Here is a 25,741-nt window from a genome sequence, read left to right as displayed (position 1 = left end):
TTTATTTTTTGGGGAAACCTCGTTTGTTGTTGTCTGTGACATGGAATAATCGCTTGTCGAACTTGCTGATATAGGAGATCCAGATTCTGTCGGAGACTTGGGTGGTGATGAACCTCTTGGTTGGCTAGATTGAGGTTGGTAACTGGGTTCCGGAATAACAGCAGTGAGAGGTAATCCGAATGGGTTCGGGACGGTCCGATGGCCGGGTAAGAATGGGGTCGAGTTTGCCTTTTCTTCGTCGATGTGCCGAGTCACTACCTTGGAGAAAACGTACGAAAGAGCTGAAATAAACGGAGATGGAGGTCAATCGTCTTCGAGAGGGTCCGGTTTCTCTTCGACAGGAGAGGGGGGTAGTGGGGGTAAGTTGAGAAGGGCCTTGTATGCCTTGGTTTGCTTTGGTTGCTTTGCTCTGGTTGGCGGTGGTAATGGTCCCGATAGCTCCGGTTGATCGCGTCGGGTATTGACCATAAAAAGGGTCGTAAGGTGCCGAAGTTCGAACGATTAAGGCTAGCCCGTTGGTAGGTCGTAGACTCTTAATCTGTTGTGGTTGAGAATGCCTGAAGATCCATTGCTCCAACCCGCCCGCCTCTTGAACATCTCATACTCCAAATGTGGAGTTTGCCCACTCCACACCTCAACAGTATCCGAAAAAGGAAAACCTACTTTCATTAATAGAAAAACTAGCGCCACGGTAATCGATCTCACCTGGGCCAACCACAATGCAATCAAGCTTATTCAGTCATGCAGTACCACATCAGTTAATTTTGGTTCGGATCATCAAGCTATTATTCTTCAACTCAACTTTAATCCGCATTCCTGTCCAATTACCCGGTTATTGATCAATCTCAAAAGGTTGAATGTCAAAAAGTTTTGTGCCGATTTAAGCACAAGTGTTGATGCTCTTGGCAAAGTTTCTTTGCTTAATGAGCCCGATATTGATCTTTTTGTTAACAAACTAACTATCTTTATTCAAAACTCGGTCGACAAACAGAAGAAATTAGTCAGGGTCAACAAAACTAAGTTCAAGTCATGGTGGGACAATGAAATCCTCTCACCAATCGTTAAAAAACGAAATCAGGCTTGGAAATGGATGCTTATTGCTCACTCGGTTCAAGCATGTGATTGTTACCACCACTGGCAGAAAATCTTTAAAGAAAAAGTTTTTGAGCTGAAAAGAAACCATTGGCGTAAGTTTTTAGCTGAAAGCAAAGATCATCAATTATTTAAAGCATATAAGTTCACTAAACCAAATAGCAGTGGCAATGTTGCGCCATTGTTAAATGAAAGAAAGGAACTTACATCAGATAAGGAGGAACAAGCTAACCTTCTTTTTAAAGGGACATCCGAAGTCCCAATAAACTGCGACACGAGTGATATTCTTCTTCCCGATTTTTCCAGACCTTCTTTTTTTCCTGCCATTTCTGAATCAGAGATCAATAATATTCTTTCTAAACTTCCAAAGAAAAAAGCATGTGGCCATGATGAGGTCGCAAATGAACTCTTAGTATGGAGTAAAAAGATCATCAATCCGCTATTAGTGAAATTATTTACGGCTTGCCTTCATTTGGGATATTTCCCTCAATACTGGAGACACACCATCACAGTCATCATCCGTAAGGCTGATAAAGACTCATATGCTCTCCCTGGATCGTATCGACCAATAGTGTTGTTATCGTGTCTCGGAAAAGTGTTCGAGAGTCTTCTGACAAAAAGGATAACTTTCTGGGCTGAAAATAATCAAGTATTAGCTCAGGGCCACTTCGGGGGAAGAGCAAACAGATGTACAGATGATGCAAACCTTTTTTTGTCTTCTTGGATTCGTCAAAAATGGCGAGAGAACAAGATTGTTTCGGCGCTTTTTCTCAACGTTAAATCTGCCTACCCATTGGTTATTAAAGATCGTCTCATTGACACCCTCATTAAACATAACGTTTCGATATATTTGGCAAATATTATCCACTCACTTTTGTCCAACCGGACTACTTCACTTCGTATGGACGATTATCTTTCTCCTTCTTTCGAGTTAAAGTGCGGTCTTCCCCAGGGATTGCCATTATCTCCTATCCTTTATATTATATATAATTCCAATCTTCTCGTCAATAACTCCCTTACCCTTGATCTAAACAAGATTTCATTAGGGTTTATTGATGACGTTACACATTTTGTTGCTGATAAAAGACTTGAGAATGTGGTTTCTTTACTCGAACAGGAAGGACACCGATCATTAGAATGGGGAAAAAAGAATAATGCAATTTTTGATAAAAAGAAAGCAAAATTTATGATTTTTACTCACAGATCGATAACATCCCAACGCTTTCGATTCGGTGATATTGTGATGGAACAATCAGAAGCAGTCAAATATCTAGGTGTCATTCTGGATCCTCGTCTGTCGTTTAAACTACACCTCGACAAAGTCAAAAAATGCGGAACCAACACGGTGAACCAGCTCAATTGGATCTCTCGATGTTCTTTCGGGTTGGGGCTTCAACAATCCCGCAATCTAATCATTAGTGTTCTTTGATCCAGGGTTCTGTATGGATGCCCTATTTGGGCATCTAAAAGGAACGAAGCAGCGGTCAAAAATGTTATTAGTAAAATCAATAATCAAGCTAACAGAATTATTCTCGGGGTCTTTCAAACCACTCCGTGCAAATTTCTTGACAGAGACTCACCGCTAATCCCTTTTTTTGATATTCTGAAAAGGAAAAATCACTTATATTTGTGTAAAAGATTAACAGCCACCGATGATCATCCAGTCAAAAACATCGTCAAGAAGGAAATTAACAACACACCTCGTAAACATCTGTCTTCGGTTCACAATGTCCTCGACAAACATCTAATCCCAGAGTATGATTTTGGTTCAATCAAAGTCATTAAGCAGCATGTCTTTCCCCCATGGCTGGATTTTAAAATGAATATTAGTAATCTTAATATTGATAAAAACAAAGCTAAGGAAATCGTTACTAACCAACTTTTAGATAAAAAGAATAAAAAAGAAATTCTAGTGTTTACAGACGGATCCAATATCCCCAGAAAAGGGACGGCATCTGCGGCCCTTCTCAATAACAGGATATCGTTTGCCTGTCGAATCAACGATGCGGATAAGAGCTCGGCCTTTGAAGCAGAAGTTCAAGCCATCAATATTGGTCTCGACATCGTCAAGAATGAATTTTTCAATAATTGATTACCCTTTTCAAATCAGATTAGTATTTATTCGGATAATCAAGCTGCCCTTCAAGTAATTTCGCATCCACCCCAGTCGGTCTCGAATCAATCAGTTTTCATTCAAGTTTTCGACAAGATCGAATTATTAAAATCAACTTTTTGGTTTTCGGTTTCGTTATGTTGGTGTCCGGGTCATGCGGGGATTCCGGAAAACGAGAAAGTGGATCAACTTGCTAAAAACGCTACCGAAGGGAATCGACTATTTGATCTTAATCAGCAACCCAGAACGTTAGCCAATTTTCAGCAAGTAATTCGATCAAAATTTAAATTTGATAAGAAGAAACAAGCCATCATCCAAAATCAAATTTCTTTATCCAATAAACCGTGTAAAATCTTCAACTCACTAAATCAACTCAAAAGGGGTTTGAGTTCAACAATCTACCAACTTTGATCTGGTCATTCTCCTCTGAACGATTTTCTTTTTCATATCAACAAAATCAATTCTCCTAATTGTGATTTCTGTCACTCGCCGGAAACGGTCGATCATTATCTTACTAAATGCAAGAAATATTCAAATCAAAGAAGAAGGTTTAGATCAAGATTAGTAGCTAATAAAATCAAGATCGATCCGAACTCGTTAAAACACTTACTTGATAATCCATCGACTTTTGAAACACTGTTGAAATTCATTCTCGAAACCAATCGGTTCAAAAACATCAGAACCTATATCGATGAAGAAGACTAAATCAGTTATTTATTTTCTATTTTTTATTATCTTTTAAAAGAGAGAGAGAGTTTGTAGAAATTGACTTACTATTTTAGTGTGCTTTTCATTCATGTACTCGGTGGGAGAGATCGGGCTAGATCCTAGCGGGGGTCGAGTTCGGTTAACTTCCTGCCCGCTTACATCATCTGGGTATGTGGCTTGAGCAACCACATAACACACTGTCTGGGCCGCAGTTGTGACGGAAGTTAATCGAATTTGGCTTTCGCGAAGGTTTAGACTCGGTAAAAAGAGATGGATTTTCAATTTTATCACTTTTTTTGGGCGCGTCTTTTTCTTTTCTTCTTTTCTTTCCTCAAAAATCACTCTGATAAAATGGATCATACTCAAAGATAAAAATAATCGCAAATTATTCAATCATGTATTTTACTTTAAACATCATCGCATGTATCTACATAACCTAGCATTCACCTAGTGCGCAATGTCAAACCAATAAGCACTAAAAAAAAAAAAAAAAAAAAGGGTCCTGCTGTATCTCATACATATTCAGGGTCATCGAGTACTGGTCATCAAAAGACCAATAGGACAGGTCTTTCATGAAACACTCATCATCAAAACACAGATCATCGATAGAACGGTCATTGAAAGACCGGTCATCGATAGGTGGTCTTTTGATTCTATGACCGTTCTATTGATGATCAATGGGTCTTTCGATGGGACTGTTCTATCAATGACTGACCCGTCAAAAGACTGGTCATCGATAGGGCGCTCTTTTGATTCTACAATCGTTCGATCAATGACCGTCCGGTCCAAAGACTGGTAATCGATAGAGCGGTCTTTTGATTCTATGACCATTCTATCGATGACCGTCCGGTCTTTCGATGTGACCGTTCTATCGATGATCAACTGGTCTTTTGATGTGACCGTGCTATCAATGACCAACCGGTAATTGATAGAGCGGTCATCTGATTGTACGCCCAATTCTATGACCGTTCAATCGATGACCGACCGGTCAAAAGACCGGCCATCGATAGAGCGGGCTTTCATTTCAATGAACTTTCTATCGATGACCAGTCTTCACAAGTCATCGAATGGGGCACAACCTCAAGGAGGTGTAGCTGGGATGATGATGAGACGGTGGTGGATGCTCTAAGTGCAGAAGGGGCACTAGGAGGGTATCATACGTTTGATGTAACCGAAGAGAGGTTTGATGAACTCTCAACAATCCAAGGAATCCCAACCGATGCGGAATTCCTTTTGACAATCAGTTTCTTAGGGCAAACATAAACACGAGCCGGCTTTCAGAATAGGTGGGTCCCACATCATCTTTGATACGGGGAATATACTCGGTCGGAGTCTGAGCCGTAGTACGGTCTATCATGAATCTCGTAGACATGTCGGGCTCTTAACTCGGCCTTGATCATGTCCTCCGCCGATCCCCTAGGATCTACGTGACCCGAGGGAGTTGCGATGTCAAATTTTGAAAGATATAAATTATGTGGTCAGCGTTATGAGCTGGCGTGATCCCGATTTCCAGAAAGAATTAAAAGTAGAGATGAGGACAGACAAGGGAGATTGTAGATCGAGCAACACTTGAGCTCGGGTAGCCATCGGGCAAGTCTTGTCTCGGCGTCAGAGGGTGCATCAAGTTGAGAGGGGACAATGTGGCTTGTGAGTGCCTGAGCAAAAGCCTCGAAGGAGATCTCACACCGGTCCCAGGTAAGCTGGACGATTGATTGGGGCAGGAAGTTGAAGAACTCCTTGCCGACCAAGTTGCCCGCAAACGAGAGCTTTTTGAGATTGCTCAGGGTCGATGAAGTCTTGAAGATGTGGTCCAGCAGGCCCGGGTCCAATTCGGGGCGGGCATCTTCCTCGTGGTAAACCGCCTTTCCCCATTGATCGTCCACTTCGAGCGTCAAGGACTCTAAGGCCGGGCTGATGCATTCCGTGAGGATTCGGTATAGGCCAGGCCGATGAAGCCAAACGTCCGGATTGCACAGCTGGAGCTTGCGCAGGCTGGCACGAGAGCCGTTCAGGATCATGCGGAGGTCACGCCCGTTCATCCCCTTCAGGTCGTTCAAGACAATTTCTCTCAGGGCGCACACAGTTCAGTGCGGGCAGCAAGCTGTCAGCTGGTTCGAAGGACAAGGACAGATTGTGGAACCTGATCAACTCGACCGTCTCGAGCAAGTCCCATTGGGTGAATACCCGCGCCATGACTTGGTCGGCTGGCCATGTGAACACCAAATTGCATTTGTTGGGATTCTCAATAAGGACGAAGCTCTTGATGAGCGGCCGGCTTGCAAGGGCGTCGAGGATAGGCTCTTGGCAGCGGGTCAAGAACGAGGTGGCGATGGTGATGTTTTCGACGAACGGGCAAGCTCGGAGGATCTCACACATCAGAGAGCCACCGCCCCTTCCCATCGAGCAGGGGCCGATGAACTTGAACTCTAGCGAGCGAACCAAATGAGCAAGGCTGGCCGGCGGATATTGGTCGTCGATCGGAGATGCTGGAGCGTTCCTCGCCGCCTGGTTTTCTTCGCTTCTCCTTCTGTGCTCGTCGAGCCGCAGTTCCGATGAGTCCTGACTGAGGGATGGGCTAGTGAGTGCCTGATAGAATAGACAGGCCTGCCCTTGATCCACCAAGGTGACATGGGTGAAGAGGGCCTGCTGGGCGTATTTTCCGAAGGTGCGGTTGACCAAGCAAAGCGGTAGTAACGGATTGGATGGCAGACCTTCAAGCGATGGGGTACGGTTCAATACCTGTGATGCTGTTGGGCACATAGAAAGATGGCTCACCCTCTGGCCAGGAGAGTTTAAGCTCCTGTGAGCAAGTCAGCAATCGTTCTCAGTTTTTTGGGGAGAGACGGAGCTTATTTTACGGGTAGCATGAGTTTTGTGGACGCTGAAGATAGAGGTATAGTCCTTCTTGAATTGCAAGTTGTATTTTGCCTTGAAACGAATATCTTGCAGTCGCTCATCGTACCAATCATAGTGCTGCTCGCTGGAGATGAAGTGGTCAATGATATTCTTGAGCAGCTCAGCCGGCAGGTCGGTCAACAGGGCCCTCGTTTGTTTTCTTGATGCTGAACTTCGAGTGCAAACCATCGTGCGTTTTCCTGATGTTCCAATGCTGGCCGGATCGAGCTAGCCACCTCGATCCGACTGCGGAGGCGCGCGAGCTGCGAGCCTAAGCCCCCGTGGAGGCTCGCGAGGGGGGTCAGTCCGTTGTCAGAATATTTTGGCTGATGGTCAGCAGGAAGAGGGCTGGCCACGAACCATTACCAACCGATTTCAGCAAGCCACGACAGAAACAACTCGCTTAGCAAACGAACCAGAATCCAAGAAGACGAGAAAAAAGAATCAAGATGATACTCGAAAACAGGCAGGCCGAATATTTGAAACAGTGGATGGTCCAGAAACTCAAACCGATGTATGCATCAACCTGACCAGTCCATCGCTTTTTCTGGCGAGTACTGACCACCTCAACCATTCTCCCTCGGACCTCCAACGCGTATGTACACAGAAGCGATGCTGATCACGAGGTTCTATCCGAGTACGTAATGGCCCTTTTGCGGCACGACCAACCGGAGAATCAACTGAGGATATCGTGTCTCAAGCAACTCGAAGATTTCCTTCAAGAGGGTTCGATTCATAATTTTCCCTCCGACCATTCAAAACCGCCAACTGTCAAGATCCTTCGGTTGATATAACTATTTATCTGTGTTTTTTTTAGATACCAAGCTGTTCGTGACAGAGCTCTTCGATCATCTTCGAACTTTTGGTGCTTTCAATGGATCTTACCAGCCCCCTGAAATCAATCTATCTGCTTCAGTTTTTCCTAGGAAACGCTCACTAGCGGTTGATGAACCCTATCTCTTACCCAACAAGAATACCAACAACAATCTCTCTCCTCCTCCACTCAACTCGCTCGACAATCAACATCACGCCTCTCAATCATCTACTGCCCCGATCCCACAGTACACGCCCACTCAGAGTCATCCCAGCTTCCTCCACTTCCCCGAACAGCAATCCAACCTCATAAACCCACTACCCCACTTTTCTACATCCCAGGTTCAACAACCTTACAGCGCCACCTCCAACCAGCCGAGGAATTCGAAGCGGCCTCGAAAATCGATGTGTAGAGATTATCATTGTCAGCTCTTCTACTTCCTACTTTCCATGCCCCCTTCAGACTTCCTGACTTTCCAAATTCAACTCAGATCGAGGATATTGTGCCAGAGGGAGTAGCTGTCATTTCTCACATGACGAAAGGGATCAAGACCCCTCATCAAGCTCAGCTCTTCCATCCGGCTACTTCCCCAAAACTCGTGCGAGTGAAACCGAAGCGAAGAGCCCACCTCCACCTGCCACCTGCATTCCTGTGGTCTTTAGCGGCCCTTCAGTTGGCCAACAGATACCTGGACTCGGCGGAGCTGTCCAATTCCCATACGATCTCCCCCCTCCATCCTTCTCAAGTAACCCCCAGCAGCAGGCCGGAATCGATTCATCAAATCATTATAATTCAAGACATCCTGATCGATCCTTGCGCCACAATGGACCCTCTTTGAACGCCAAAAAACCATTCACCACCCTGTTTATCGAAAACATCCCTCAATCATCACTCTCCGATCGGGCTGTCCGGGAGTATTTCTCGATATTCGGGCCACTGACTAATGTCTTCGTTGATGTTTACAACGCGCAGGCGCAGATCACATTCAAATCACCGGAAGATGCCAAGCATGCTTATTCGTCTCCCGAGCCTGTGTTCAACAATCGATTTGTCAGAATCCACCTTAAGCGTTTCCCTGCAACTGGGCCTCGTCGCAGTTACGGCCCTCTACGAACAGTAGGTAGTCCGACGGGAGAAGGCTTGGTTAATAATGAATCCAAGAATGAACCGAACTCGAATGGATATCGCCATAAGCCTTACGATAGCCCGCTTACGTTCAAGTCCCCGCCGGCCAGCTCGCCACCTCAACCAAAAGCGGAAGTCCAGGTGCTCTCCCAACGCGAACAAGAGTTACGACTAAAGATCGATGCTCAAAAGCGACTGCTCGAGCAGCTCAGTCAGAAGAAAGCCCAGAAATCCAACGGCTTATCCCAGGATGTCGAAATGAGTGGTCCTTTTCAACCTGCCACACAAGAGACTGAAAATCAACCTAAACAAGACCTTCCTACAACCGACTCCAACATCACCACTGATCTTGGCGAGTCGTCGACCACTGCGGCTCTTAATCACTTATCGCCTGAACCTCGTCTAGTAAGTGCCAAAGAAGTCAGTCAAATGTGTCTGTCCACTTTTTTTTCCTCTCTCCCCGAATGTTTGACGTGGAATTTTGGGAACTTAAGATGGGTGGTTTATGCCCGATTAGGCACTCTCCCCGTTGCAGGAGCCAAACTCGTTCCCGAGACGGACGACGAACAACTCGGTCTTGTATTCTGGTCGAGGTGGCGGACGGAAGAATTTGACGAACAGTCGGACCTCGTGGACGCCTGCTGGCACCTCCCCCACTCAAGTCTTCAAACTAGATAATCGCAGTTGTACTCTGGCTGTACAGCTCGTTCCTTCCTCTGCGGCGCGTGAAACGCTTAAGGCTTATTTGGAAGTTGAGTTCATCTGTCCCCTTACCCCCATGCTTCTTCGGGTTGTCTCTTTATCTTCTCATTCTTTGACTCTTTTTTCTTCTTGAAAAAAAAAACACTAAATCTTTGGTGTTCCTTATTTTTGTCTAGCAATTTGGGACGATCGTTGCTTTCGCTCCCTTGTCCGAGGATGAGAGCGTGTTCGATGTTAGTGTGAAGTTTTCGACGCGGGCAGCGGCTGAAAAAGTGAGTGTTCGCCGACGTAGACATGCACAGCCAAGCCGAGGTCTCTCGAGAGCGTATTTGCTAACTGCATTTTTCTTTTTTCTTTTTTTGTGCAGGCATTAGCCAACGGGTTAGAGATACCTGAGGTGGGCAAGGTGACGATGAACTGGGTCCCCATCAGCGCCGGATCGGGCCGAACAAGGACAACGACGGCAAACAATCCGCCTGGCCATCCGAGCCACACCCCACATTCGTTCATCCCGGGCCTCAGGAACGCCCATCACCACCATTATCCCGGCAGCTTCTCGCTGGTCAATCACCACCCTCCCGCTCAATCTAAACCCGAAGATCCCAACGATGAAGTCGCCGATAAGGATACTATCCCTCCTTTCGATATGTCGACTTCTACCGCACCTCCATCGACCAATCCTCCCGCTGCTGGCTCGGAGAACCCGTTGGTCGATAATGGCGACGGGGACGACCTGGTCGATGATTTCTGCGTCGACGACGAGATTGATGGGTGTTGGAAAAGATAATCCTTCTCTCTCTCTATCTTCATTTCGTCTTATCTTCCTTTTTTTTGTAAAATTATTATGTCTTGCTTGGGTTGGAGTGGGTTTACTTCATCACAATCTTCCCTTTTTCAACAAAAAGAGAAACTTCAAGAAATATTTATATAGAGAACCACATTTTCTTTCATACAAAAACCTTTCCGTTGGTCTTTTCCCGATAAACCTTCGTTGTAAATAAACAAAGCCCACTAGAAATAAAGATAAGTTGAATGTGTATCATTCTCTTTTCGTTATAATTACTTATTTTTCTTTCGGTATTTGGATTGAGTTATAGTGGAGGAGCTGTTGTACAAACATGTAAATAGACACAGTCGGTAGGAGGTGAAGAACACTTTTGACAGTAGGGAAGAGAAGGTGGTCTAGGAAGAAGGTAGCAGACGACAAGAGAGGGGGGGGCATAGCGGATCGTAAGGGAAGTATTTCTTGCGGTTGAATTCTTCAATGAACGCTTTCCAGGCGGTTTGCTGTTGGTCGTCTAAGGGAGATGAGGAGTTGCGACGGAAGCGGACGATCACCGAGCGGGTCTCAGCTTGCGCGCCGCCCGGCCCCGACGTCTCGACCATCGTGATGTCCGCCCCCTTTACTTCGAACCGGCGCACCTCTCCGCCCTTTCCGCTGCTTCCCTTGGCTCGGTACGCATGGATGACGTTCGGCTTGAACTTGTGTAGGGCCCGGCCCAGCGCATTGATCCGTTGCTCATGCTTCCTCGCAACCTTTCTCCCAAACAACACGCACGAAACCCAATGATCATCAGAACCAAAAATGTCAGGGGGAGGCACAGAAAGGTTAAGGAGGTCTGATGGGGAAAGGGGTGCTTTAGTTTACCTTGAAGATGTCCGCGCCGTGTTGGAAGAAGAAGAGGATGCTTTCCGGGCTAGCCTCGAGCGGTAAGCCAGAGACTTGAACGCAAACGAAGGGCGAATTGGTGTCTCCCCCAGGAAGTGCCTGGGGCCCAGCGGGCAGAGGTAACGGGGGCGGTGGGGGTGGTGGTGGGGGTGGAGGGGAGGGGGTAGTAGTGGCTCGTTGGCGGGGAGCGGCTGCCAGGCTGGCGAGCTTTGCTCTCTTGTGATCGACGGCCCTCGGCTTCACGTTTTGTGGGGGGTTGGATGAGCACGGCCCGGCCTGGCTCCGGCTCCGGTTGCTGTTTGTTGTCGTCCCCGACGGCCGCGCGCTTGGGTCTTGGTCTGCGGCCTGGTCTTCATAGTCTTCCACGAAATAGTTGCCCATCCAGACGCCTGTCTTAGCCGTCGCCTGCTGGCCATTCCGTCCGGCGGGCTCCGGCGAGTCTGTTCGGGATCGCTTCTGCCTTTGCTGGGCGACTCGGTTCTGCTTGATCTCTTGTATCCTGCGTTGGATATCTCGGGCTGCAGAAGATAGGCCCCGCGGGAAAATAAGCAACAACGAAAAAAAAGGGATGAAAGGGGAGAGAGAAACTCAACGGATCCGTAGGGGTCTCCTCAGCCTCCGGTCGGCTCTGATCGATTTGAGGATGAGCTTTGCCTCTGGCGAGAGGGCATTGAAGAGGCGCCAGTCGAAGTCGACGAGGCTGGCGGGGGTGAGCGAGGAGAGAGCGTAGATGAGGCAGCGGTCGCCGTGGAGGGCGAAGAGGGTGAGGAGGGAGTAGGGCCGGCTGGGCAGGAGGCCCTGGAGCACGCCGAGGCTGGTGGCCGGGAAGGTGACGACGGCTTCGAGCAGCTCGGCGAGTGTCTTCTCCTCTCCCTCATCCTCCGACGACGAGTCTTCTTCGGAGCTCTCCGCTGCCGGCAGCTGCCCGGTCTTGCCAACCAGGTAATCGTCGATTCGGTCCATCCGCGTCTCCGGCCGAAGAACCAAGGCCAGCAGGCTCCGATACGCTCGGAATCCGTCTTCCGAACCCACTCCCCTGTCGCCCATCCTCTCTCGCCAGGGTGTGTTGGTGGCAGTTCTGGTCGCTGATTTGCTGGTTTCGAGTCGGATATGTAAATATGTAATCGATAAAAGGGGATTCACAGTTGGCCAGGCACACGACTTGCATGCACTTTTGCAAGTCGATGTTCAAGAATCTGCAAGGCTTTCCATGAACACCAAATTTCAAAAAAAAAAAAAAAAAAAAAAAAAACATTGAAGCTTCATTAAAAATGAACCCAACCCATGTGCGCAAAGCTGGCCTCATCCCATTCCCAGTCAACTACCAACAACCTACAAAGACAATACCAACATCACCATCCAGCAACCAAACGCAGACCAAAGTTACACCGAGATACATACATAGGCCAACCCATAGAAAACTACTTCCGACAGATCATGATAAATGGCCAGATTGGTGTCCGTTTATTCCGACTGGAACCAATTCAAGAAGCGATCAAGACGACCGAATCCCGATTACATACTTTAAATAGCTTGCAATTGAGAAGGACATTCTCTGCAATCCAGAAGAAGAAGTCCAAACTCGTATCCTTCCTGGTAGCAATTCGTTCGTCCCGACTATAGCTATCCTTCAGAGCCGAGTCCTCAGGTCGTGAAGGACGGGATTGGTGTCTTGGTGATTAACCTGCAGCCGGCTGATAATTTGAATAAGCGCAGAACATCTGGTTTGTCGTTCATCTGTTGCAAGCTATTTCCAAGAGAGAAGACAATCCCTGCTGAAGTAATTTGACAATCATATGTTGCTCTGCACTCTCCGCAGCTCGAATTACACGCGAGCATCAAGCGGCAAGCCCAGCGAGGAATCAGATTCGCTAGATAACACAGATATGTTGATAGTCGAGATCATCATGGAAGTAAGAGAGCGGCTCGAAGAAGGTTATATAACCCCCTGACCAAGGGGCAGAATCCATCACGCAGGCAAATAAACAGGCGCAGGCCCTTTCGTATCTTTTCCGTTATTATCCCGTAATCTCGTTAGTCGCCAGAGCCAGCTGAGTTTTGTCATCTTTCCTGGGTTCAGCGTCCTTTCTGATCACCAGTGTGTTTTCAGTAGTTCAACGATCTGACGAGATACAACCAATGGAGAAACCGGCACTTCGCAATTCTCCCGAATCCCGTTCCAGCCATGTCTTTCGCCCTTTATGTTCAAATGTTCCAGGTAATACACATGCTAAAGATACGGCCATCTGGTGACAAAGGCTCAAGTCTATGTATACAACTCTTATTTCTTCTCTTAGCACACAATGCCGCAATGTGCAGGCAGGTATAGGCCAGAGACTCCCATCAACTTGAGAAGATAGAAACATTTGAGTAAAGATGTATAAGCAAGCGTCAACTGCACATTGGTAGAACCCCCGACTCTGTTTCTCTAAGGTTTGGCATTTGGAGTAGTGCAAGCCTCAAGTTGTTTGGAGACTAACAGACGTTTGAATAAGGGGCCGGAAAATGCAGTGCTGCACACATAGACTGGCTCTTTCCAGCACACATAGCTCCCGACTGAGCCAAGAGTCGGAGTCGTGGGCCGAGTTGCTCGGCCACTCTTCAGACACGTCATGTCCGGCCGCTCTGCTATCAGGTTTGCCTGGGGCCAGTCAGACAAGCACAATCTGATTGAATGCTGCTCGTAAACCAGGTCCGAGCAGTGCCACCACATCAATGATCACGGGAAATTGGAATGTGCATCAGCATCGTATCAAATACATAGCAAATGTCTCGAAGACCGGACCGAGCGTAGCATCATGGGTCTGTGACTCTGTATTGGCCCCCCTGACCGTTTCACGAAACCCGTCCAGTATTCTGCCGAGTTGGCCGAATGGACTCCGCGCGCCTGGGCGGAATCTGACAACGGCGTGACAGGGTTTGATGGCACCAATCAGATGTCGCCGACTTCACCGACTCGGAGTCAGCCACGATACGCACAAAAATATTGATGCCCCACAGGTTATCGACACCGCTTTCCAAAGAAATGATAAGCTTGGCAGATGTTTGTTGACAAGTCGCAGGGAAATTTGTACATAACCCGTGGCTAAAACTGTGGTCATGAACAATACAGTAATCCAGGATTGTGATATCGGCGGTTCATCAGCCGAGTCTCCCGGGATGGGCTGTGCCTCGACTCGCCGAGTCCGGACTCCCCGCGTGTTGTATTGTGTGGGGGGGTTGAATTTTACAACCCTTTTTTTGCAAGGCTTATGCCTTGTAAAGCTGATCCCTTGTAAAATTACATTCCATTGCGGGTTTATTGTACTTTTACAAGGGTTCTTCAAATTTTGCCTACTTTGTAAAACAACCATTGTAAAACATACCTTGTAAATTTTTGGCTTGTGGGACTGAAATATAATTTCACAAGTGATTTTCTCACGAGGATTTGCCTTGCAAAAAAAAACCCATGCAAAAAGGTACGTGAGGCACAATAATCTCAAATTTCTGAGGTTTAATTTACATGGGATCCTTTTTTGCATTCACAAGGGTTGTAAAATTCACATCTGGTGGACAAAAATGAGAATTTTACGAGGCAAACAACTATTTACACAGGATACTTGCCACCCCCAAAAAGACAAAAAAAAGAAAGTTTAGACGGCCTGCCTCATCAAAAACAGTGTGTCTTGAGACTCACCACACGTATTCAGCATTGGGAACCCTGGGAAACCTTGTGGGTGCTTGATTGAGTGGCCAAGCATTTGGGCTCAATGGTCTTCTGTGTTGGGTCGCTGGTTTCCTTGACTTTGTCCGTCTTTTGCTCTTTGATTTTTGGCTTGATAGTCCTCTTGCTTGCGTGCTTGCTTTCCTTTGCTTGGACATTTCTTCTCTTCAATGTTTGAATATGTGATTGTCAGTTGCGGATTGTTAGTATTGTGATGCTCGCTGGTTTCAAGAGCAGGGAAAGTACGAGCAAACTTATTTCTCATACCATTGCAGCAAGTCAGAGGCCTTTTTATGTTGGAGGAGAACAATAGGATGTTCAGCAGGTCGCTAGTGAGAGAGATACAAAAGAGAAGTGATGAGTCCCATCTAATGGGACTCTTGCGATACGAGAAGACCGAGTCTGAAGAGAAATCTAACGGACAAGCTTCTGCAAGGCAGGTCGTAGTAGGTTCTACAAGAGGGCCGCTCTCAGCCTATATATATATAGGTTGAGAGCGGTGGTTAAGAGAATGAAATATGTACAAGGCGAAGAGCAGCACCCAAACAGGAGAGGACCAAGAGCGGTCAACAGACAAGGAACAGGTGGCAGGAGCCATTTAGCCAGAAAGGAGATCCGAGGCGGCTTCCATAGCCGGGAGATGGGAGTCTTTGCAGTCTTCAAGACTTTCATTTTGATCCTCAACTCGCCCAATGTATCCAAGTCTCCTCGCTTACAAACGGGGGTCATCTCTGATCATGAACCGCTGTCCCAACACTTTGCTATCGTCAGTTGATTATCTCCAAAAAAAATACACACATTTTTCCTTTCTTTTGAGTATGTCACTGAGATACTCGAAACACGCAGTGGCCTGTACAAGGAGATTCGAGAATTCAAGGAAGATGCCGAGAAGGTCGCAGTGAAGATTGCTGATGATAGGCTTTGTGAACGAATCAAGAAGTTTGTCGAAGCACCTCGAGAGATCCAGGAACTTTGCGAAGAGGATGCCAGTCAGTAGCCAATCTTCCGCGCGCTGATCATCTTGCTTGTACTCACTTCTCCCATCTTCGCTGTCCTTAGAAAGTGAAAATGTCAATCTGATGGCGGTCATCTTGAGATCCCCCGAGGGCCCTAAGCTCGACAAGGTAGCCTACTAACGTATCCAACAAGCCTCTCAAGCCTATGAACGATACAAGACCTACTGTGACGGACTGGATGACCCAGCGTTGGATGAAGGTCCTGATAACAATGATGCCTGGCTGTTCGAAGATCTGAATGTCTACATGAAGCTGCTCAGAAGGTGTAGAGATAAAGAACAGCTGGTTGAGCTGATCTTTGAGGTCAGTCTCCTCTAATTTGGTCGAGCTTATCTTTGAGGTCAGTCTCCTCTAATTGGCGTCCTCGGCTGCTCCGACCTGTCAGCGGTTTTTGTGCGGTGACGAGTGAGGGTTTGGCGAGCTCGGGGGTAGAAGGAGTGGCCTCGGGATGGTCCAGCCACACCAGTGTTTGTCCGCCGGCCTACACAAATACATAGCCAAGAAAAAATCAGAACACGACAACAAGGTATCAGGCCCAATATCAGAGGGGGCGTAGGTACCTGGAGCCAAGAGACTGACCTCGGTCACCTGACACTGTCAACGTAGACTTGGACCTGTTTGAGAGCAGTGGTTTCGGAGGTGGACGAGTCTCTTTGTTTCCGGTAGCGGCAAAGAATTTTTTTAGCCATTGATTGGCTCGTTATTGGGGTGTATGGGAGAGGGATGGGATAAATCCTCAAGGTCATGGCTTCTGGCTGACGTGTTCAATGTAATCTCACCAGCTCACGGAGATCGGCTAAAGCAGAATGTGCCGAGAGAAAATTAGCGGATGGAGGGAACGGTGAGGGGGGTGGGACTCCAAACAACAAACTTACAAATAGGGGGGCATCCTACGGAACCGAGGCGTTGAGGCATGTAAAATTGTTGTTTGACCTTGCGGTGATAAATTTTTCCAGCGGAATCAAACAAGCCTTGTATTCTGTACCGCGTAAAAATACAGTTTCAAGTTCAAATATTGAAAATACATAGGTGTTATTACAAAGTTTGTAAAACATACTTTGTAATAATACGCAATACCCCTGTACACAGTATTTTTCCACCGCATGTTTCACAATGAATTATTTACATGGGCTAAGAAAAGTCCAAATCCCTTGGAAAAATATGTTTTGTCCTGTGCATGTAATAAAATTACAAAGGACCACTTTTACAAGGGTTATGCCTTGTAAAATAAGTCTTGTAAAACTCACGCACCCGGTATTGTGTCTGGGATTGTGGGGTTGGATTTTTGCAGGTGATGCTTTCGGTTGGACAATGTCACAAATCCAGTAATGCCGCCATGCTCCGCCTCCGCCGTAGCATACATACCTCCGTCCTGGACGAAGGTGGGAAATATGCCGTGGTGATCATGAGGGATCGTAGAAGGATCATGAGCTTGAACTGTACCGAGCCCACGGCTATGTACTACATAAACATGCCAGTTCAAGTGTCTGTCCAAGGGAGTTTGGGAAAGACATAAAAAGGCCAGTGTTCTCGGGGTTCCCCAGTTCCTCATTCAACCACCCCATCCCATCTCAGCCTGCCACTCGACATCATCCCAACATGAGATCTACTACAGCCGGACTCTTCCTTGCGCTATCTGTCCCTGCCGTAATGGCCACTACCCATACGATGTGCTATAACTACTTCCTGAAGAAAGACGGATGTGTTTTCTCTGCCGCAGCGTCTGACCAAAGATGTCCTGCTCCACCTAAAGAGCACACTTCGCCAGTCCAAGCGGTGAGCTCATTTCTCTTGATTGCTTCGCTCGATAGTCCAAAAATATCTAACATTTTCTTGCCCGCGTATTATTTAGTTTGATATGCCTTCCCAGTCCAACTTGGCCAAGCGCAGCGAGAACCGCCGTTTGGAGCGCCGATATGACACCACCAGACCAGTTTGTCTCTCGTTTTCTTGTAGTTCTCGCCAAGCAAATTGCTAATTCTTTCTCTGTGGATGAATTAGAGCTTTGCGGTCGCGGGTGGGGAAGGTGTACGTTCCTTGAATCCCTGCTCACATCGCACACGTCACCGCTCGAATCCTCATCGTATTGTTTTTGCCTTGATTTGCAGATCTGTGGCTTTTACAACTCCACCACTGATCTTGGCGTGTGCCTCTGGAGCGGGCCAGAGCAAAATAACCCGACCGTGGAAACAGCTGGATGGCTTAACGGGTGAGCACAGTTGTTCTCAACTGCATTACAATCAACAAAGAAACTAACATAGTCCCCGTAACCTAGGTTGAAAACCTCCAACTGCGGGAAGAGAGTGTAAGGCAACTCAACTCAAGTTGATATGTTCTTTTCAACTGACTCGCATGAACAAAACCCGTACTTGGCTTCCAGGTATATTCAAAGGAAAGGGCAGCCCGAAACAGTCCAGTTTGTGAAAGTTCTCGATGGTAGGTTTCTGATTTCATGCTTCTGAAATGTCTTTGCACCCACACTTGCGTGACATCTAACGCTAATGATTGTTTTACCTTCTAGGCTGCAGCTTCGGCACCAAAGAACTCGATCCGGGATGCTTCGACATTGCTCTTACTATCGAGGTAAGTTCTGTGCCTGCCATCCCAATATACTTATGTGCAATATTTACTGATTCATGGATTTGTCCAGCTCTTCAACCGATTCAAGCCCACCCCTCAAGAACAGAAAGATGGTCTCATCTACGGAGGATTGACTTGGGACTTGTGCGTCATGCTGTGTATTTCTTAAATAGTTTCAAGATCATTCGGATTCTAATCATCATCTATGCCATCTGTGTTTCTCTGCAGTGATAACCTTGAAAACACCCATACCCAGCAGGCCCCGGTCTGAGGAAGCTGGAAAATTCTGCATTTCTTGAGAGCATCCAAATTTTCTTTATTCCTGTCATTTATGCATTCAGAGGATTACATGTATCTTCCACCAGCTCTACAATTTTTTATTGTATGTCTGGAGTCCTTATAGACGCTATTGAAACACAGGCGCATGCTGTGGATTTCTTTTCTACCTGCTGATATACACGCAAAGGCACGACATATAAAATACGCGACATGATATGATTGCTTACGCAAAACAGTGCAATTGGTCAAATCTGGTGGCATTATGGTTGGGTTTTAGCAGAGAGGTCTAAATTTCAGCTCATCAGGAGCGGAGTTGAGGCAGCACAAAGTGTGAATACATAGTATAGGATCATTCAAAAAACACCATTGTGAAAAGAGTTAGTCAATAATTTGAATGGAGGCAATTATGGTGTTCAAAGTTGGTTTGCATAATTTTATGCATGCATAAATCATAAAATCATAAAATCTTTTTTGCAGGGGATATGACTGTCTGATTATGTAATACAAAATTTCCTCACCAAAATATTTTTATGATTTTATGATTTATGCATGCATAAAATTATGCAAACCAACTTTGAACACCATAAATACATGCCCCTACCACTGAATTCACAATCCATGTATCCATTTCACAAGTATTCATACATTACTTAAGCCAATGAGCAATCATTTGTTGGAGCACAATGAGCTGAACAAGCCTGTGTTGAAAACCAATTCTTTTACTTGAATAGTTGTGAGAGCGGCTCCATGGTTGAATTAGTGATTTATGGACCAACCATCCAAAAAATTCCGTCCACTGCTCCAACATCTTTTGGCCTATGGCTGACACACTAACGTTCTGCATTTCAACTTCCCTTTGAGAATTTAAAAACCCAAACCCCATTTACTTGTCATGTATTTGCCCAGTTCAGATGGAGCCTTTCTGTTAATTTTTAGGCCATATATACACTTCTTAAGTAGTACCCTGGAAACCCCCTATAAATTTGGGTAACTTAAAATCTGGGATTTTGGCTGAATTCATGCATTGGCTTTTTTGGCTGATTCATACATTTTGGTGCACATGCTTGAGGCATAAATGTTAAAATTAAAGCCAGATGCAAGCAGATTGGGCGGAGGGAAAAAGATTGGCTTAGCTGATAGCAGACAAAAAGTCTGAAAAGGACCTGAGACTTACTTTGAAGGGGCGAAGTGCCTCCGTAGATAAGAACAATGTGCAGGCTCAAGTGCGCACAAGGGATCAAGTTGGTTAGGACTGATGTGGTTTATTTCTTGTGGTCTAGCAGACGTAAATAGACTATTTACAACATGATCAACTTGTGGGCGCGTGTAGTAATTATATTGAATAAGGAAGAAAAACAACTCATGCATAGCAGATAACCAGACAAGAGTGACATGAGAGGGAAAGGGGAAGAAAAGAAGAGAGCGGGAAAAAGTGAAATCACAACAAAAAACCCCCTGGGTAACCCCAAAACTCCAATGAAAATACAAGTTCTGTGGGTTTTAGTGGGTTTAACTGAATTTTGGCCAAAATCTCATACATTTATGCCATTTTTGATCATATGCCTACCCTTGTGCCATTGTGGGTTTCACATTCCATTCATACCAACTTCATGCATAAAATGTTACAAAAAAATACAAAAATTCAGACATTTACATTATCCATCTACTTCAGGGGTCCTTCCTAGCTCCCTCAAACATTTAGTCTTCTCAGATTGTGAGGTTTTGAAATTTAACAATTGTCACTAATTAGGCTGCAGTCACATTTTTTGTACATCAAAATTAAATTTATTTCCCATTCCAACTTGAATCTATAGAAAAGTGAGGTTTGGATTATAATTGAATATCTAGGGGCTATACAAACAAGGCAAGTTGAAGAGTAAAAAAATGTTTGGGTTATTTTTTGAAGGCTGCAATTACTCGCAGTTCATCTAAGGATATAATTTGAAATAGAGAACTAGTGCTTCTCAACAGAAGCTTTCTTTTCAGTCGGATCAACTAAACACTTTTTATGACTGGTTTTTTTTCTTTGGTAGGCTTGGATGTAAAATGAGACAAAAAGTGCGGTCAATGGGATCAGATCTACAGAAACAGAAGAAGGTATGCATGGAGTTTCCATCAGCAGATATTCTTCTATTGTGGTATAGGTCTGGGCTGTCTCAAGCGAGTTTGAATACGTACATCCTACCCCGCCAACTACGGTCACCATTTGGCCGGGTGTATGGAGACAAAAGTCTTCTTGAAATCCTGATCCTAATCTGTCTGATGCCAACGGATGGTTTTCCAATAGGGGTTGCCACTCGAATTTCTCCCCCAACTCTTTGGGCAGCCGTAGTAACAAAGTGAGAGCACCCAGGCTTCCTCCCACCAGGAATTGAGTGATCTGAATCTTGGTCAATAAACGTTTTAAGACTCCTGGGACCGGGATGTGGACTACCGAAAGCGCGTAATACGTGTACATGATGGTGTGCACGAGACTATTGAAAACAACGAAAAGCCAAGCCGCCGGCGATTCATATCTGGCACCACTCCAAACGGTCAGAATAGCCCCCTTTGAAATGGCCACAAGTTTCCAAAAAGGTCAGATTTTTGAATTTGAGAAGTTCGACTTTGATCAAGAGGACCTCTTACGGCATGATGGTATTCTTGCAATATGCTTGCTTTTTTCCCTTTTCCAATCAAAATCAAAGTGTCCAGGATTTCCCAGAATTTGCTCAAGTAGAATATGTAGGTGTACCTCGCTAAGACGTCGTCCCAAAGAACCATTGAGCTGTCGCAAAAGTTGTGGACCAGTCCTGGAACCCCAGCGGTTTGATAGCCTCTCAGAAAATAATTGATCGTAGCGGGTCCCGTGCCCAGGAAAGTCCAGCCACTGTAGACCTGGAACAAAGAAGAACAAAATTATCAAGATATTCCTTCTTCTAATCACTATTATCACTTTTCATTCCGCAAGAATATTAGTTTGCGTCTTTGCAATTATTATAGTATTACTCACAGCCAATAATATGTTATGCAGCAACAAGACAGCTTTCCACCAAGGTTCCTTCATACGATTCTTTCCATCTTGCCTTTTGTTGAGAATAGCTATCAAAGCCAGATAAACGCATACAATAGTGAATGGAAGCTCTGGCCTCAAGGTGAATTCGAATAGACTTTGGCTGATTGGGAGTTTGCTCGGTACTGGCGGATAAGGGTGATTGATGATATCGGATAGGATTCGACCGAAGTGTTTTGAGGGGGCCTGGTAAGGGGAAAAAGGATCATCCGTAGAACTGATGTTGTAACGAATGCTCTCCATTATATTTTGCAAATATTCCTGAATAAATCGAACCTTGAGTAATTGTCAATGAGGAAGATTAAGATCAAAAAAAGCACGCACAGTAAAAAGCTTGGATTCTAAGTAGAAAAGGGATGCTATCTTGATTAGTTTTTCGCTTCAAATTTACAAGGATATTTTTCAACCAATTGCGGTGGCGAATTAACAGTCAGATGTGGAGGTGATTTGCGACGAATGGGGGTTTAGTTATATCTGAGAGATTGTCAGACTCACTGGGGTGATCGAGATTTCAAGGGAAGAGCTGTTGTTCAAATTAGTAAATACCAGCCAGGAGGTCAATGATTCCACCAGCGCCTCACTTGGAACAAATGAGTAGAACGATTAGGAGGGCAAGCTATCAAGTTCTAAGCTTCGAACGAGAATCACTGGGGTTCACTGGTAATCGTTGAGGGCGTGTTTAATAATTTCAGGTAGGAGCATAGACGGGTGAAGGGATCTTGAAAATTACGAAAAGGGTGATACTGGTATATAGACAAAGCTAGGAAGCCCACAAGGTTGTAACTTATGTACAAGAAGCAAAACCACAACGGAACAAGTCCAACAATTCTTAGGAGTTTGCAACCAATAACTACCCAACTCGAGTAACACAAGTTGTCTCCTCCAGCGCAGCGTTACTTACCTAATCTCCTTTCCTGCACGGATTGGTAAACCACTTCTCCGGACGGTTACAGAGCGACATGTAGTTGGATTCGGGAATGCCGCGAGCTCCGCAGGAGGAACGTCAGAACTGGTCGCCAAGAAAGCCAATATTTATCAGTTTTCGTGTGTTTTCATTATCAATCAGAATAAAACTCTGCTGCCTTATGCATTTTGCCTTTCTCACTTTCTGGGATGAATTCATCTTGCCATTATAAATCCATGAGTTGACAACGTTATGGCTGCCCCTTCCTTCTTGAATCTGATCAATGAGCTGGATCAACCCAACAAATCCCATCTTTTGCCCAATCCTCACTCGAAACAGAGATCCAGTTGAATTCATTCATCTTGATGGGCCGTGGGATAACAGGAAAAACAATAAGCCTTTTCCTTGCAAAAAAAAAAAAAAAGGTTTGTGTATGATACACTACCAGCACTGTTGAATCAGATATGACATCTAGCATTTAGTCAGAAACCCAAAACCTGATATTACACCGTTTCAAACTGACACAGTGTCAGATTTTTTTTGTCTGATTTAATGTCCCAGAATCAAAAAATTGGTTTCAAAAGACAACAACTGATTTTGTGTTGGTTGGAACTGATGTAATATCACATTTCAAGTTTATGATATAATGCCATATATAAAATCTGACACAACTGAGCTAGCAGGTTTGATGTTGTCCATTCATGTCTCATGGGTATTTTTGGTTCAGAAGACACCTAAAATCAATCATCAGATAAGTACCTAAACCACTACACAACATATCCAAAGCTTCATTGCATAAATGTTTGGGATTTAGTGAATCTTCTATTGCTCTCAAGACTTTAGATTCCAACATTGCATTAGATTTTGGTCCAGAAATGCCAAAATCTAAAGCCTGTAATCCAGTATTCTTATGCCTGATTTCTTGCATGCACATATCAAGCTGATCATATTCAGGAGACCCAGTGGATTTGTGATACCATGGATTAAAGCAGCTTGCGCTTTCTAAACCTGGACATGACATCTTGCTGTATGTTAGTGCCACATTCATGGGTGATTAAATGGAAATTTCTTGAATCAAACAACTTCCATGCCTCCTGATTTTAGCATGAAATCCAATTCCAACTTTGCCATGATGTCTTCCCGCGCAGCTTCTATGCAATCATACCATTGCTCAGACTCAACTCAGTTACAGTAGCACACAGCTTTTTAATTCAAGGAGTGGCCTCCAAAACCTGTTTGGCCAATATAGGAAAATCTTGACCCCAGTTGGAGGTGCCAGTAACCTAATTGCATCAATGTTTATCCAGCCAATTTCTTTTTCTTCTTTGCATTTATGACATTTTACTCTAATCAGGGCTTGAGTACATAAGTGTGGAGTTCAGAGTCTTGAATCCACCCTTGTGATATCCTTGTTCATTGTTTGTGTGGGAAAACATATCACTGAACTTCCAGTCCCTGAAAAAATTGCAAAACACTCCTTTTATAAGATTGTTGGGACATGATAATTTTGGGTACCCAAAATCTTTAACTGTGGAACAATTGAAGTTCATGCATGTATGAATGCATAAATCATAAGTCATAAATTCATAAAACTTTGTTTGCAGGGGATCTCACCAATCTGCTTAAGTAATCTTTGGCTTTCCCAGCCAAAGAATTTTTATGAATTTATGATTTACACATTTATGCATGCATGAATTCCAACTTTGAAAACCATAATAATTGTAACAAAAAATCAACAAGTCACAACTCCTTAAACTGGGGAAAAAATCTAGCAGTACAACAAACGTTGTTGAAATTCTGACTCCTTATTCTTACTTATACCTCCTCATGCTGTCTCTGAATTTATTCCTCATTGATTTTGTCTTTCTTTAAGCATCACTAGTAAGTTAATAGTACTTCTAGCCCACACCTTGTAGTCCATGAACCCTGAGTAGTAGAGTTATGATAGTCATTTATATCTTCATGTGTAGTCTCAAAGAATGTACTTTATTCAATATGGTTTCTTATTCATTTAATCTCAAAACCACAAGTCTGTTGCATGTACATAGTCTATTTATATTATAGCATTGTCATGCAAATCAAACCATCGGTTCTCTTCCCTCTTTTTCCGCACACGCAACTGAGCCGCATCCGGTGAGAAAACCTTCCTCACTGCCCATCATTCTTGAGCCATTGAGCTCAATCTCCTTTCCTCTCTTCTCTGCGCGGTGGCAATCAGCCTAAGTTTCAACAAACATTGCACCCACTTTCCAGGAGGGTGGGATGTGTCACAAAGACTGCCAGGCTTTCTTGGTTTCCTCATAAATCTGGGTGTAATATTGCAGAATTGAATGAATACCAGTAAGATTTTTAAATAGGCCAGTTAAACTGGTTTCTTCATCAACATTTAAATAAATTTGACAAATAAATTGACTGCTACTCTGGCTCTCAGGTGTAAGAGTCCAGATGGGACTCTTCAATAAAGGGATAATATGGGTGCTGAGAGGCTATCTCTAGAGGTTTCAGGTCCCAAGAAACTGTATTGCAATATATAAGAACTAGCATGGAGAGAATGATCTCTCTTTAGTATCTACAAACTGGAGATGCAGAGAGAGAAGGAGAAGGGATGAGACTTACCTAGGATGGAGAGAATGATCTCTGCCAGGCTAGGTAGGTGGCGGAGGAGCCGGGAACATATGGGTCCTGCTCTGTGTCTTGTGACATATGTGTGACACCCTAGGAGGGGGGCTCACATCAGGATTGCCCAATGCATCCACTCTGAGATCAACATTGATGAGCAGACTATATATTCATCTTGACGGTGGACCAATGAGCTGATGTGCATGTGAATTGTCTAGCTTTTCTTCATTACATTTTACATTTTACTAACCCTTTTCACATCAGGGGGACTTCATAATAGAAGTTTTGTAAAAACTTTAAAGCCCTTTTAAGGCCTTTATGAACATCTGTTTTTTAGAAAATAAACTGTCCCCACTCACGGGTTCCTTGGCAATCAGAACAACTTCTACATTTTTTAAAAAGTTGTTCATCAAGGTCTTAAAATGGACTCTGAAGTTTTTTTTTCTTTCAAAATTCTATTGTGAAACCCC

General features: G+C 44.9%; 6 protein-coding genes across 6 annotated transcripts; 3 read left to right on the top strand and 3 right to left on the bottom strand.

Annotated features, from left to right (window-relative positions):
- Window positions 1-5,211: 5,211 nt before the first annotated feature.
- Window positions 5,212-6,997, bottom strand: PtA15_5A101 (uncharacterized protein; the record flags this gene model as incomplete). The annotated part of the gene is made up of 5 exons (XM_053168829.1): window positions 5,212-5,336; window positions 5,457-5,955; window positions 5,993-6,624; window positions 6,689-6,713; window positions 6,794-6,997. The coding sequence occupies 5 exons, from the start codon at window positions 6,995-6,997 to the stop codon at window positions 5,212-5,214; spliced, it is 1,485 nt and encodes a 494-aa protein (XP_053020086.1).
- Window positions 6,998-7,257: 260 nt separating this feature from the next.
- PtA15_5A100 (uncharacterized protein) lies at window positions 7,258-10,236 on the top strand (the record flags this gene model as incomplete). Its single annotated transcript, XM_053168828.1, has 7 exons — window positions 7,258-7,322; window positions 7,416-7,534; window positions 7,626-8,045; window positions 8,113-9,167; window positions 9,265-9,498; window positions 9,626-9,721; window positions 9,817-10,236. The coding sequence occupies 7 exons, from the start codon at window positions 7,258-7,260 to the stop codon at window positions 10,234-10,236; spliced, it is 2,409 nt and encodes an 802-aa protein (XP_053020085.1).
- A 395-nt stretch (window positions 10,237-10,631) lies between these two features.
- Window positions 10,632-12,165, bottom strand: PtA15_5A99 (uncharacterized protein; the record flags this gene model as incomplete). The annotated part of the gene is made up of 3 exons (XM_053169768.1): window positions 10,632-10,985; window positions 11,098-11,636; window positions 11,712-12,165. The coding sequence occupies 3 exons, from the start codon at window positions 12,163-12,165 to the stop codon at window positions 10,632-10,634; spliced, it is 1,347 nt and encodes a 448-aa protein (XP_053020084.1).
- Window positions 12,166-15,461: 3,296 nt separating this feature from the next.
- Window positions 15,462-15,957, top strand: PtA15_5A98 (uncharacterized protein; the record flags this gene model as incomplete). Its single annotated transcript, XM_053169767.1, has 3 exons — window positions 15,462-15,587; window positions 15,651-15,810; window positions 15,881-15,957. The coding sequence occupies 3 exons, from the start codon at window positions 15,462-15,464 to the stop codon at window positions 15,955-15,957; spliced, it is 363 nt and encodes a 120-aa protein (XP_053020083.1).
- A 1,479-nt stretch (window positions 15,958-17,436) lies between these two features.
- On the top strand, window positions 17,437-18,688 carry PtA15_5A97 (uncharacterized protein; the record flags this gene model as incomplete). Its single annotated transcript, XM_053169766.1, has 9 exons — window positions 17,437-17,613; window positions 17,690-17,770; window positions 17,839-17,865; window positions 17,946-18,046; window positions 18,113-18,142; window positions 18,218-18,273; window positions 18,359-18,420; window positions 18,488-18,561; window positions 18,646-18,688. 9 exons carry the CDS (start codon window positions 17,437-17,439, stop codon window positions 18,686-18,688), a joined length of 651 nt encoding a protein of 216 aa, XP_053020082.1.
- A 1,962-nt stretch (window positions 18,689-20,650) lies between these two features.
- On the bottom strand, window positions 20,651-21,991 carry PtA15_5A96 (uncharacterized protein; the record flags this gene model as incomplete). The annotated part of the gene is made up of 4 exons (XM_053169765.1): window positions 20,651-20,775; window positions 20,875-21,244; window positions 21,325-21,573; window positions 21,689-21,991. 4 exons carry the CDS (start codon window positions 21,989-21,991, stop codon window positions 20,651-20,653), a joined length of 1,047 nt encoding a protein of 348 aa, XP_053020081.1.
- Window positions 21,992-25,741: the final 3,750 nt, after the last annotated feature.

This window comes from Puccinia triticina, chromosome 5A (assembly GCF_026914185.1).
Source record: "Puccinia triticina chromosome 5A, complete sequence".
In the NCBI taxonomy this organism is placed as follows: Eukaryota; Fungi; Basidiomycota; class Pucciniomycetes; order Pucciniales; family Pucciniaceae; genus Puccinia; species Puccinia triticina.
Note: the sequence above shows the minus strand (reverse complement) of the source record. Positions and strands in the feature narration are given on the sequence as shown.